Genomic DNA, 13,508 nt, shown 5'->3' with positions numbered 1-13,508 from the left:
GAAGGTTTAGGTTGGATACTGGGAAAATTCCTCCTGGAAAGGGCTATCCAGCCCTTGCACAGGCTGCCCCAGGCAGAGGTGGAGCCCTCACCCCTGGGCTGATTTAACAGCTGTGTGGATGTGGCACTTGGGGACATGGGTCAGTGGTGGCCTAGGCAATGCTGGGAGAGTGGTTGAACTCAATGGTCTCAGATGGTTTTTCCAACCTAAATGATTCCATGATTCTAGGAGGTTGGAAATTCTGGCCTTACAGAAGAAATGCATCTCCCTCCTCTCAGACATGAAAATAAACACTTGAGTACCAATGGTCAGCTCGAGATGACCCAGTGGCACCATCAGGCGTGACAGACACATGCTCACATCCCACAAACCCCCAGGCAATCAGCATTTGGGTTTGGAGTTTGCCCCACTGGAGCATGGCTCGAGTGTCACACACCTGCTCTCACAGGTGAGCTCAGCCTGTGCACAGCTAAGCTGCATGAACCCCTTTGCCTCCCAGCTTTGAAGGGTTCCTGCCAAAACCCATTCCAGAACACAAAGAGTAAGATCCAGCAATAGCTTAATCCACAACTGCAAATTACAGAACATCACGGGGTATCCCCGAATGCCCAGACAACCTGAACGGTGAGACTGTGCCCTTGTTCTCCACATGCTGAGGGCTCCATGGAGAGAGCCCCCACACTGGGCTACCCTCACTGCCATGGACAACATGGAATGGCCCAGCACTCTGTGGGGCAGAAATCATATCAGAAAGCAGGAAGCTGGATGAGAAGAAAAACAGCTGGGGGCAGTGCAGGACAGAAAAGGGAAGCACCAGAGTTTTGCTGGAAAGGAAAGATCCTTGGCAGCCAGACAGGAAGAATTACCAGCCCAGAGCCTGGAAAGGACAGGGCAGGCAGTGTGTGAGGCCAGCAGGACACAAGGGCTGACACATGAAGAGAAAATTCATCTGGGAAAGATGACTGGGCCATGCTGGGCAGATCAGAATCTCCCCAAATAACCTGAGGGTCTATCCCTTTGCATTTCAGGTGGAAACCCAGTTGCTTGCACCGAGGTGCAGGATCTGCCCCTGCCAACCACCCAAACCCCTCCCCACCAGCCCTCACCTACCAGTACTTCCAGGTCATTGCCACCGAGATCCAACTGCTCTAACTTGACAAGGAAGGAGAGTGAACTGCAAGGCACAGGGGACAGAGAGATAAAACAAGAAATAAAGAGCGGAAGGTTAGCATCTGGGACACACATTGCACAAATCACATGATCTCCAGTAATTCCTAAAGCAGGTGGGGCAATCCTGACCTTTCTCACGGTCCCTCTGAGCCCAGCACTTTGTAGAGCTGGTCCCTTCCCCAGGCCGCACCATTCACCCCAGGGAATTGGGTTCAGAGGCTCCAGCAGTCCCACTGGTACCAGTTTGCCTCCTGCTCCTCCTACCATAACGCAGCCTTGGATTAAAAGCACAAGGAGAGAGCAGCCACACCTCCCCATGGCTGCCCGCTCTGCAGCGAGGACAGGGACCTGGGCACGGACTGACAGGCAACAGGAGGTGCTCAGCAGAGGACAAGACGTGTGGGGGGCAAGGGGAGCACACAGCTGCAGGGACAGGGAGCAGTGACAAATTCCACAGCCTCAGTTCCCCAAACAGGATGCTCACGCTACTGAGGAGGAGGGGAAGACGACAGTGGCCTGATGTTTGGGGTGAGGTGAGCACGTACAGACAGAAGCTCACGATGAAGGCACTGCACAGGACCTGTCCACGCCCACCCAGCAGCCCTGAGCACCCCACACACCACACCTGGGGGAGCACAAGGCCTGCAGTCCCACAAACCCAGGGCTGGGTTCTCAGGACATGGTCCAGGTGCTCATTTGTCCTCACACCTGAGTCTGACCTGTCTACTGCAGCTCCACCTCCCCAGAGGACTGCTGCCCCTCACTGTGTGCCAGGGTGGAGCTGGCAGCCCTGCCCACTCCCCCAGCAGGGAATAGCTTCATTCTTAAGGAACCATTCCAATTGAGAAATCCCCATATTTCTCTGAGAACAGGTCCACCTCCCAAGGCCACCCAAACCAAAGCTGTTGGGGGCTGCAATAAAAGGGAGCTGTCTTGCCTGGGCCAGGCTGTAAAAACATCTGGGTTACTCAGGAAAATTCATTTCCTACTGCATGCAGCAGTGGATTTTGAGATAAACTCCAGAAAAGGTTTATCAACAGTTTAACCCAAAGGATCCTGTTGCACAGCATTCCTTCCCCATCAGTGTACACCAACTCTAACTCCTCTGAAGGTGATTCAGCCTTGACTGTCCCTTTGCACCTTCACAGCCTGAATTCCCAAAACAGGAACAAGTGAGCCGTGGAATCCACATTGATTGACATTTGGGAAAAGATCACCCTCCACTATTCCATAAGAATCCACGAGAGCTGCCCTTCCCAAGCCTCTGGCTGCATCTCATCTGCATGGGAGAAATGAGGGGTGATCACCAGCTGTACAAGCTGAACCATTTCAGAACTCGGTCACTATCACAAGACTGACCAATTATGCAGAATTTTGGCAAACAAAGGTCACTGCAAGCTGGATCTTTCAAGAACCTCTACAACAACAAAATATCAAAAGGACCCTGATGCATTTTGCTGCTCCAAACTCTCAGGATTGAAGCCCACCTATCCACGGGGCTCAAGAACCCTGGGAACAAAGCAGCAGCCATTTCTTGCTTAAGTCATTCTCCTCTTTGGCAAAGTCACCTGATCTCATTTAGAGCTGTTCTTATGCACTGTGTGCAGCCAGAGTAAGGCCCAGAGCCTCAGGCAGAGAACCCCACAGCACTACTGAAAAGAAATGGTTTTGGCCATGGACTGCCATCTTGTACTCGACTGATACCTCTGATCAGAACTACCTTGGCCTTCAAGATCCACGTCCTACTTCTGGAAATCATCCCAAAATAGAATCTGAGGAACTGGGGAAAGATGAAAAGAAGCTGATTTTGCATTACAGAATGAATATCAAGTCTGGATTAACCTTCCAGTGAAAACCACCAAAACCTCATAGCACACTACAACTATCCTGCTGGATGGAACCCAGAACTACCAAAGGGCAACACCGGAGCACTGGGCAAGAGAGATCTCCACAAAAACCCAAGGAGTGTGGTCAGAGGCTGAACTCTCAAGACTCCAGAGACCTGGTGGTTCTGAGATGGCCAAAAGCTATTGGGACTATCTTCTCTGCAGTCTGGAAGCCCAGCCCTGGATGCAGCTCCTGCACCTCTTTGCTGACATGGTGTAGCCCAGCTGTGGTACCTGCCTGTGTGAGCACCCAGGACAGGAACAGACAGAAGAGCAGCCCAACACCAGGACCCCAACTCCTCCTGCTTGCCAGTTCTCAGCCCAGAGTAAGTGCTCAAGGCCAAGCTGGGCGAGGCTTGGAGCACCCTGGTCTGGGGGAAGGTGTCCCTGCCCAATGGGCTGCAACGTGATGAGCCTTAAGGTCCCTTCCAACCCAAACCATCCTGGGCTTCTGTGATAAGGAGCTCTAACCCACATTGTCCTCTGTGGTGATTTTCCACATGGGACCATCTCAGCTGCCCCCTCCTGCCACCCTTCTGTGATCTGCTGAGTGGCACCAGACAAGGCCATCGTGTGATTCTGGTCATGCTCCCACAGGCTGTAACCACGGGGGGGAAGGGCCAGCAGACAAACTGAGCTCCTGCCAGGAACTCTAAGAGAGCTCTGAGGACAGGTGACAACAGCTGTACACATCACACCTTCACTGAGGAGCTCATGTGGCCCCAAAACAACTGCTGTTCAAAAAGGAGTCAGGCAGAATCCTTTCAGTGACATCCAAGGAAGGCTGGGGGAATCATCAGTGGGATGCATAAGCAGGCAGGAAAAGAGCTGACAGAGCTGATGGAGGGTAGAAAACTCAAACTCTGATGGCCCAGAGCAAAGACTAAAGCAGCAACTGGACAGTTCTCCACATCCATCCACCTGAGAGCATGACCTCCACCAACCACGTTCCTTGCCAGGAACTCATTCCTACCCCTGACTCCAGGACGTGGAACAACACTTACCTCTTCTCCCTTGCTGCCTTATGTTTTGTCTGCTGCAGGGGAGGCAGTTACCCCATCCAGAACAACCAGGAGAGATACCCAACAGAAGAGATGTCAGAAGCAAAATGGACCCTTCAGTTGTATCCTGTTGCTCCTCAAATCCTGAGCCTCACTGTGCACAGAGCTCCTCCTACACCCCCATCCACAGTTTTCTCTTTCTTTCCAAAAGAATCCATTGCCTGCTCCATCTCTTCAGGAAAAACGGGGTTCTCACTATTTCCAGCAGCTTTTTTTTGGGAACCCTGGCTATTCTAAATCAATCCTTACACAGGCTGAGAACAGGCTCTGAACATCCTTTGCTGCTCTCCAGCCCTGCACCATCCTCTCCCCTCCTTGTCCCAATTTATGGAAATCCAGCAAGATGCAGCCTGTTTGTGCCCAGCCTGAGCCCTCCCAAGCCAAGTGATGGTGCCTGCACTGGTCCCTGAGGGAGCAGCAAGAACAACCAGGCAGGAGACTCCTACAGCCCCCAGACAGACACTCACGTGGGGAGAGTCCTTAGCAGATTCTCACGCAGCTCCAAAGTCACCAGGTTTGCCAAACTGCAAGAGAAAAGGGAGCAAGAAAGCCAGGTTCACTGGACAGGGCTTCAGGGATGCAAGGAGCTGCTCATCTCCCTTCCCTTGGAACCACCCCTCGTGTCCTGTGCAATGCATGGATGTGCACACGTGGATGGAGACACGTGGGGGAACAGAAACACAATGAAAACAGCTCTGGTGGACACGAGTGCTCGCTGCAGTCACAAGGAACAACACTGTGCCCACACTCAGGACAAAGAACACGCTGTCACAACAGGACTGTCTGCCCAAAAAGGTAAAACCCCTCACGTGTGGAAAGCCAAACCCCATGGGAGAGGCACTGCACCCCACGAGGCCATTGGCCAGCAGCATAAATCTGAATCAAACGTCATCAGGCAGCCCACACCTGCTTGGAAAGGGGCAAATGGGCACTCAGAACATAGGGGAAGACTGGATTTGAGAAGACTGGATCGATCCTTGCTGTGCCACAAACCACAGCAGGAGAAGCAGCTGGGAGCAGGGCAGGAACCTTTGTAGGAAGGTCTTTTAACAAACCAAGGCTCAGAGGTGCTCACACAGCACTGTCAGCACCAGGGCAAAGCTGCACCTGGGCTTGTCCCTCCAGGTCCTGCCACCATCCTCAAGCCAGCAGCAAGGTGTCCCCTTCCCAGCCCCCTCCCCGCTGCCAGAACAGGCCATACTCACTTCCCAATGTCAGTGGGGAGGCTCTGCAGGGACACATCGTTCAAGGCCAAGTGGCCCAGGCTTCGGAGCTGGGTGAAGCCCTCAGGCAGCCTGTGAGAACATGAGCAGAACTCCATTAATCCTGCGTCCAAAGCACAGAATCCCCCAAAGCCAATCTCATCCCAATTCCCACCAACGTGTGGAAAGGAGAAGAACAGGAACCACCACCAACCCTGGCTGCTGATCCAGGATAAGTTCTGCTTTCCAGACCACAAAACCCACTTGCACCAGACATTACCTGCCCAGGATGGCAAACTCAGCCCTGCAGTACTTGAGCACAAATCCCAGACTAAACCGTGCCATGGGATCACTTCCACTTGAAGAAAGGAGGGCTCCCAAGCATTCCATGTGCCCAAAACAAAGGATATCTCTGCAGATGACACTGCAGCATTCCCCAGGACCAGGCACCATCACAACAGACCCAAGGTGTGACAGAACAGGGAAAAACCCTGGAAGGGAATTCCTGGAGGAAATTCCTCTGCTTCCACAGGCAGCTCGTAGAGCCCCCTCAGCACCCACCCCCCTGACTCATCTGGACCCTGAGCAGAAAAAGCTCTGACAAAGAACACCTGGTGCAGAAGGGCTGGTCACTCCTGTGGTACAGGGATTGTCACCAACAGAGAGGCTTGTGCCACTCCAGCAGTGCCTGGGACCAGCAGAGGGAGCAGAGTTAAATGTGCCTGAAACCTGGACAGCACCTGCCCTGAGCACAAAGGGACGTGGACACCTGGGGCCACACTGGCACCTGCAGGGACCCCTGCAGCAGGACAACAGTGCCTGGAAACGTGGCTCACCGAGGCAGGGGAGCCACACTGAATCCCAACTTTATGTATTAAAAGCTCCAGAGACAGAGTACTGAAAGACAAATCAGAGATTCCTGCTTGGGCACAGCTCTGGGCACTGAGGTAAAAGGGACACAACCAAACACGGGGTACAAAGCATGGCTGTCCTCAGTTCTGAATAACAGAGAGGTGGAAAGGGGGCTAAGAGGGGGCAAAAAGGGCTGAGAGTGGGGCCCAAAAGGGGCTCTGGGGAGCAGAGGATGGCATACAGGCTTTTTCTCCTCTGCAGCACAAGCCCTTATCCATTCTAGTGTGTGGCCAGAGCAGAGGGAGCGACAAACTCATTGCAAGAGGACAGAAGTCCTCACTGTTGACACCAGTACAACAGCAGCTCATCACCCACAGCCCCAGGCCCCGAGGATGGAGCACACCCCAGCTCCTGCAGCACCAAGCATTCCACTGCCAGGAGAGCAGACACTGCAGCTTTGGGAGAGGCAGGGCAACCCCAGGCCTTGGCTTCACACGGAGACAATTGCAAGATGGAGATCAGAGAAAGCCAGGCACAATGTGCAATTCCAGTCCTCCTTCTCAGCTGGACTAATGGGCTGCACGTGCCTTCCTACCTGGAGAGAGGATTCCCACTGAAGTCTGCGATTTCCAGGGATTTGCAGAATTTGATGCTTTCAGGAATTTCTGGAATGTCTGGAAAAAAAACAGGTGAAAGAACAAAAGAGGCCTGAGAAAATGGGACAGCAGGTAGTGGTGGCAGCCTGAGGCACGGTAACACAAGCCCACAATCACAGGTGAGGAGCCCTGAGGGTGAGGAGAGGCACAGCCTCTCCTGAGCACAAGGGCACGGGAGCACTGTGGTGTTTGGCACCTGCTGCTGCCCAGCTCTGGCCTCACCGTTGCGGGAGATGTCCAGCTCCACCAGCTGCATGAAGTTGGCCACCTCGGGGGGAAGCCTCTGGATCTCATTGTCGCTCAGGCCCAGCTTGCGCAGGTTCAGAAGCCTGAAGAAAGGCTGTGACAGAAGTGACACAACGGGGTCAGCAGCAGCTCTGGGGAACATCCATCTCGTCTCAGGAGAAGCCTGAGCATCCACCCTGAGAGCCCTGCCTGCTCCCACCACCCCCCTCCCAGCCAGGGGCAGTCCCTGTACGGAGCAGAATCCCCACGAAGGGCTGCGAGGGATGAGGGTAGAAGAAAAAAGGCATGGAAGAGTTTAGGCTGATCATTCATTTAGCATCTGGTACCCCACTGCTCCCCTGCCTCCTGCACAGGATACAGACCAGACATTCCCTGTTCCCTACAATAACAGCTCCTCTCAGGCTCTGAAGCCCAGCACCACAGGGAAGTCGCTCTAGAGCCGCTTGCAGCAGACACTTGAGTTTGTGAGGCGGGTCCAGAAGGGCCAGCAAAGGAGAAACACAAGGAGCCCACCAGCCCAAAGAGCTGTCCCTGCTGCTGCACACGCCTGCTGTGCAGCACGTTTGGTCAGGACATCAGTGGCAGGGCCCCACACCATCAGGGACAGGCTTGTGCCCCTTGTGCCAGGTGGAAAAGGCACAGGTGAGCTGTCAGCACGGCCCCAGGTAGCACTGAACTAGAGAAAACACGAAAATTCCTTTCTAGAAACACCACAGCCATAGGAATGGTGGCAGGAAGGGCCTCACAACATCTGACTTTTTCACACACCCCTTGGGGCTCCCAGAAGTCCATCAGCTGCAAATGGCAAATTCCAGGACCCACCAATCACTCCTCCAAGTCACCACCAGCCCCAGCAAGTTCACTAAAGACAATGTACTGTAATTATCAACTGACCACATACTGCAGCTGGTTCTAACCACTGCCAGAGCTCCTGGACAGGATGGGAGCCAGGACTGGGGTGTTTGCTGCATTTCCTGGATTGTTTCGGAGTACTGGGAATAACAAACAACAACGTGGGGCCACTGCAGGAAACGCTCAGAAGTGACCGAAAACGAACTCAGGTCTGTGCAGTGATAAGCACAGACCATGCCTAAATCACATCACCCCTGGTTGTCCTCAGAGACAGAGGCAGGGAGGGGTCACAGCAGCACAGGAGAGGCAGCCCTGGGGTCATCCAGAGGTCCCAAAGCATGGCCAGAGTCGGGGCTACTCCTGCAGCCCACACTGAGAGCGACCAAACCAGAGCGAGCTCTGAACCTCCCTCCTCAGGTGCCTTTCCAGGTACCCACCTGCCCAAGAGCTGCTGGGACAGACCTCCCCAGGAACACCTGCAGGGAACCTTCAGGTGTGGGGCACCCTCAGGGCCCCCCTGCACCGCGGGAAACGAGAGCACAGAGCGGACAAGGGAGGAGCAAACATAGCCCTAGAAGGGGCACAGAGCACAAGCAGCTGCTCCCAATCCTGCAGTGAAGCACGAGCTCTGCTGGTGCAGCTGGAGCAGTTTCTGCACAGATCCGAGGCTCTGCAGCTCCCAGGTCCCAGCCAGGACACACTGCTGGGCACAAATGTGTGTCTGAGGGGCACAAACCCCAGCACAGCCCCCGCTGCCCTGCTTACACTCTGCACAGGGAAAGTGATCAGGGATGAACAGCTCTGATAGGAAATTCTCACCTCTGATGTCCTAAAGGACCATAACAATTGTGTCATGAGTAAATAAATATAAAAAATAACCCCTCACCAGCTCACCACTGGCCCTGTTTAACTCTGTTTATCTAATGCAGACCAGCTCGGTGAAAAGGAAGTGGGTGAAAGTCTAAATGACAACAAAGGTTCAGGGGAGCAGGAGTTTAGAGACTTGATTTGCTATTGTTTCCTAGAGCCTTCTCCTAATTTTAGAACGCAAGGAAATTCCAGACAAGACATGGTGCTGACCTGCCAGAGTCTGCACACTGGAAAATAACCACAGGGACTGAGCAGCCACAGCCCAGGCTGCAGCACTGCTGCCTAGGGCACACAGGCAGCTCAGAACACATGTCCACACTTTTAAATGGCATTACAGCAAACGGGAATAAACCCGGGCTGTGCGTGGAGCAGGAGCTCCCAGCTCCTTCTTTTTCCTTAGAAAGAAAATGAAAAGGTTTTTAAACCACCTGGCACTGCCAGAGCTGGGCACAGCCCACGTGCAGAGCGGCGGGAGCGACGTCCCACTTGGCAGAATCACTTACACCGGACCTGAATAAAACATTTAGAGGGGACAAAAAGTAAAACCAGCCAACAGCATCAGTGGTAGCCAGAAAAAAAATAATGTGAGAATTACAGTGTTTTCATGCCTGAATGCAGATTTTAGATTTGCCAAAGAAAGATGGCAAGAGGATGTGACCAAGAGCTGCAAACACTGTCTCTGACACGAATTTCCATGTCATTTCCATCTCAGTATTCTGGGAGCTGAAGACTTCAAGCTCAGCCCAACAACTCAAGGCAAAAGCTGCACAGGAGATTTGCTTGTGAGACTTGAAAGTGAGAACAAATTGATTTAAAAATTCTTACTAGAACTAAGAGTGAAACCTTGATTACACGTCTCTGGAGACTGGCAATTATCCCTTTTGCTAATCAAAGTTCACCCCAGTTCCCAGAGCTGACAAAGCAAACCCCTGGATCTGGCACCACACTTAACATCTCCAATAAAGAGAAATTCCCTCAGCTTCAACGTTTTCTGATTTATAAAACAAAACACCACCAAATCTGCACAACCCAGATCCTTCAATGTCCAAACTGGACTCAGAGTAGATTAAAAATAGAAGTCTGAAGAAGAAAAAAAGGTAAGTCCAATCTCCTTCTGTTTCCTGGCAGCCCCAAAGCCCAAAAGGACCAGCACAGAAATATTCCAGCACACAGGAATCCAGAATCAGCACATGGGAATCCAGCAGCTCAGAATGTGATGGAAGTTATCACTAACAAAAAAAAGAACTAAAGACTAGGGGGTACCAACATAACAGCAGCTGGGTGTAACTGGGGAAAAAGCCTCTGCAAAGCAGGGTGCACTACAAAGATACTCTCTGTTGAAGCATGGGAGTATTCACAGGGTAGATAAGGTGGAAAACAGCTACAAAACTGTCCTACAATTCAAATTCAGGGACATAAGCTCTTACAATGCCCAGAGCAGAGCAGCCACAGTGCAACCAACTGGAAATACATTAAACAGTCATTAATTAGGGATAGGTATAAAGGGTTTGTAAAGAACCATATGTCAAAATATAAGCAATACTCCACAAAATGACAACCTTGCAAAAAAAGGCAGAAAACTGTGAAATTCGGGCTCTGCAGCAGGTTTTCAGATGTAACACCCTCCCTCAGCAGCCCCTTGAGAGCCAAATGCATGCAAACACATTCAAGCATTTTCGCTAAGTTCTCAAACTAAATTCAGGTACTTCAATCTTTAAAAAAGACAAAAAAGGGCAACCTAGACCCATGGATTTTTCCAGTCAAAAGGGACTGAGATAGAATCTGATACAGTATCCTTCCAATCCTTTGTATATTACAGACCTTCATCGTGGATCCATGAAATAATTTGTGTTGGAAGGTACCTGGGAGATCTCCAGTCCAGCCTCCTGCTTGGGACAGGACCAGGAGGAGGCCAGAGCAGGCTGCTCAAACTTCAACCACGGGGGATGGCCCAAAACTCCTCTGGGCCCCTGGCACCACCAAATAATGATCCTCCCAGGGGAGCCTCTTGGCTCCAGGGGTTCACAGGACGCTGTGAAACCAATAAAACCCCTCAAACACCCCTCGCTGCTGCTGCCAGTCACATACTGAGTGTGGCCAATACCACCCATGAGACAGAACCAGCAGAATTTGGGAAGCCCCTCATGAGCCAAACCCTGCCCAGTGACACCCCACAGTCACTACACATCCACAGGTCCCACAGCTCCCCTCTACAGACCTGCCTCTCCCTTTTTGCATCCCGTCCTTGTCACTGAGTGACTTTTTCCCCCCTTCAATGGAGAATGGAGACATCTGGCACTGGGTTTTCAGCGCTGAACTCTGTTTTGGCTGGAAGTTATGTGATGGCGGTTTTGGGATGCCAAACCATAGGAAGGTTTGGGTAGAAAGGGACCTTCAAGACCACCCAATCCCACCCCCCCTGCCATGGGCAGGGACACCTTCCACTAGCCCACGTTGCTCCAAGCCCCATCCAACCTGGCCTTGGACACTCCCAGGGATTCAGGGGCAGCCAGGGCTTCCCTGGCCCTGTGCCAGGGCCAAACCACCCTCAGAGGGAACAATTCCTCTCCAGTATCCCACCCATCCCGGCCCTCTGGCAGTGGGAAGCCATGCCCCGTGTGCTGTCACTCCATCCCTTGTGCAAAGTCCCTCTCCAGCTTTCCTGGAGCCCCTGTAGGTACTGAAAGCCTGCACCAAGGTCTCCCAGAACCCTCTCTTCTCCCAGCTGAACAATCCCAAGTCTCTCAGCCTTTCATCACTGGAGAGGTGCTCCAGCCCTCTAATCATCTCTGTGGCCTCCTCTGGGCCCGTTCCAACTGGCTGATCTATGCAGGAGTGAGAAGGGATGAAAGCCCCACACAATTATTATCACAATAGCGAGCCTCTTGATCCAGAGCACTGCATTTGGCATCAGTTTATGAAAGAGAAACACCCAGTGGTGACAGCAGGATCACACTGTGACAGCCCAAACTGTCCCCAGAATGAGCCCTTCCAGGTAAGAGCCTGCAGCAGGCAGCAGAGCCAGGCCAGCTCACCCTCCGTGGGGAGGCCAGTCCTGCCCCAGGAACATTCCCACACCCCACGTGGGGCTGGACCGGGGTTACCCACAGGAACAGAACAGGCTCAGCCGGTTTGGGAAACCAGACACACTGGCAGCAGCACACCCAGGCTCCCCTGGCAGAGCCACCTTTGGCTCCTGCTGAGCAGGGGAACACCCGGGCAGCCCCAGGCACCGATGGCTGACCCCAGACACGATTCTCCCTGACAACTCAGGGATGCCCAGCACCCACTGGCAGAGCTTTCCAGCCAGCAAGAGGCACAAGCACAGAGGTCCCTGCCCCTGGGGAGCTGGGGAATCCGAGGTGTGCCCGTACTTCAGCCAGGGCAGGGCACAGCTCCAGGCCCACAGGAAAGCAGAGCGCTCCCAGGAGGAAGGAGATGCCCACCTGAGCCAGGAATGAGCTTCTGCCCTCACAGCCCCAGCGTGGCATGATGGGCCAGCAGCAGCACAGATGGGGTGGCATTGGAGGAGGCACTGGCCAACATCAGGACGAGATGAGCCACTCCTGAGCAGGGACAAGAGGACCCCTGCACCCCTTCCTCACTCCCTGCATGGGGAAACAACCGTCCTGGCTCCAAACCTGCACCAGCCACCTGCTGCCCTGCCCAACAGACCTGCACCTGTCCTCACAGCCTGGAGCGTCCCAGGCCCTGCAGACTCCAGAACAGAGCTGCCAGGCACACCCAGGCAGCAGGGGATGTTCTGGAGAGCCAACAGCTCCAGAACTGCAAAGGTGCAGGCGGAGGAGGGACAGGCTGTCAGGGACAGCAGCTCGCTGCAGAAGGCAATCTGCAGCACAGAGATCCATGCAGATCCATGCAGAGGGTGAGGCTGGAAGGGATCTGTTGTCCCAGGTAGTCCAAGCTCTGCTCAGAGAAAGGTCAGCCACAGCAGCTACCCAGGGCAGTATGTGCACACACAGCAGTGTCTTGTGATATACACACGCAGCAGTCACACACAAGTACTCACACAGCAGGATCTCAAAGGGCCTTCTGAGCCCAGTCTCTGCCTTTAAGGAACCACCTGGAGCAGGTTCCATCCCCTCTCTGCCATGACCAAGCCTTCAAGTGGTGTTTCTCCAGCTGATGTGACATGTCTGCGTTCATGACTGTGAAGCTCCCAGCAACACTGCTGAGGCTGCAGCAGAGCCCCAGGACACGAACAAAGGGTTGCTGGAGCTGTTAGGTGATCTAAGAGAACCACAGTGTCCAGTGATGCTAGGAATTCAGACACCACCCCCACAGCTCCCTCCTGCTGCAGCGCAGAGCCTCCGCCCGCCCCCCAATCACTTATTCAGTCAGACCAAGAGGTGGAAAATGAAAAAACGAGAAAGGACAATGGATAAAAGGCTCAGGACAAACCCTCTGAGCCACCACTCAGCTATGCCGTTTCCCAGAAACGGCAAAATCCCAAGGGCAGCCTGGAAAGCCAGCCATGAGGATTAGGGACAGAGAGGCAGCCCGGCTCCAGGGCTGGCGGTACTGGGCCACCAGAGCCACCCCCGTGCTGGCACAGGGGGCTGCTGGAGCTGCTCCTGCTGCTCAGGGGACAGGCTGCAGTCCTGGAACACCCTGGGCAGACTGATGGAGCGTGGCAGGGTCAGGGACAGAGCCACTGAGCTCCCCTGGCAGCCTGCTGGCATCTGCAGCAAC

The 13,508-nt window shown here is 53.6% G+C and overlaps 1 protein-coding gene across 14 annotated transcripts in view; it reads right to left on the bottom strand.

The window, feature by feature from the left end:
• SCRIB (scribble planar cell polarity protein) overlaps positions 1-13,508 on the bottom strand; it is a 107,400-nt gene that overhangs the window by 81,550 nt on the left and 12,342 nt on the right. For all 14 annotated transcript variants that reach the window (XM_053952415.1, XM_053952373.1, XM_053952384.1 and 11 more), the window contains exons 2-6: positions 7,050-7,167; positions 6,767-6,845; positions 5,323-5,412; positions 4,585-4,641; positions 1,111-1,174 (exon numbers count right to left, since the gene is read on the bottom strand). In XM_053952415.1, coding sequence (XP_053808390.1) covers positions 1,111-1,174; positions 4,585-4,641; positions 5,323-5,412; positions 6,767-6,845; positions 7,050-7,167 — 408 coding nt within the window. The remainder of the gene's footprint in view (positions 1-1,110; positions 1,175-4,584; positions 4,642-5,322; positions 5,413-6,766; positions 6,846-7,049; positions 7,168-13,508) is intronic.

The sequence above is a fragment of the Vidua chalybeata genome, chromosome 1, assembly GCF_026979565.1.
Source record: "Vidua chalybeata isolate OUT-0048 chromosome 1, bVidCha1 merged haplotype, whole genome shotgun sequence".
Taxonomy (NCBI): domain Eukaryota; kingdom Metazoa; phylum Chordata; class Aves; order Passeriformes; family Viduidae; genus Vidua; species Vidua chalybeata.
Note: the sequence above shows the minus strand (reverse complement) of the source record. Positions and strands in the feature narration are given on the sequence as shown.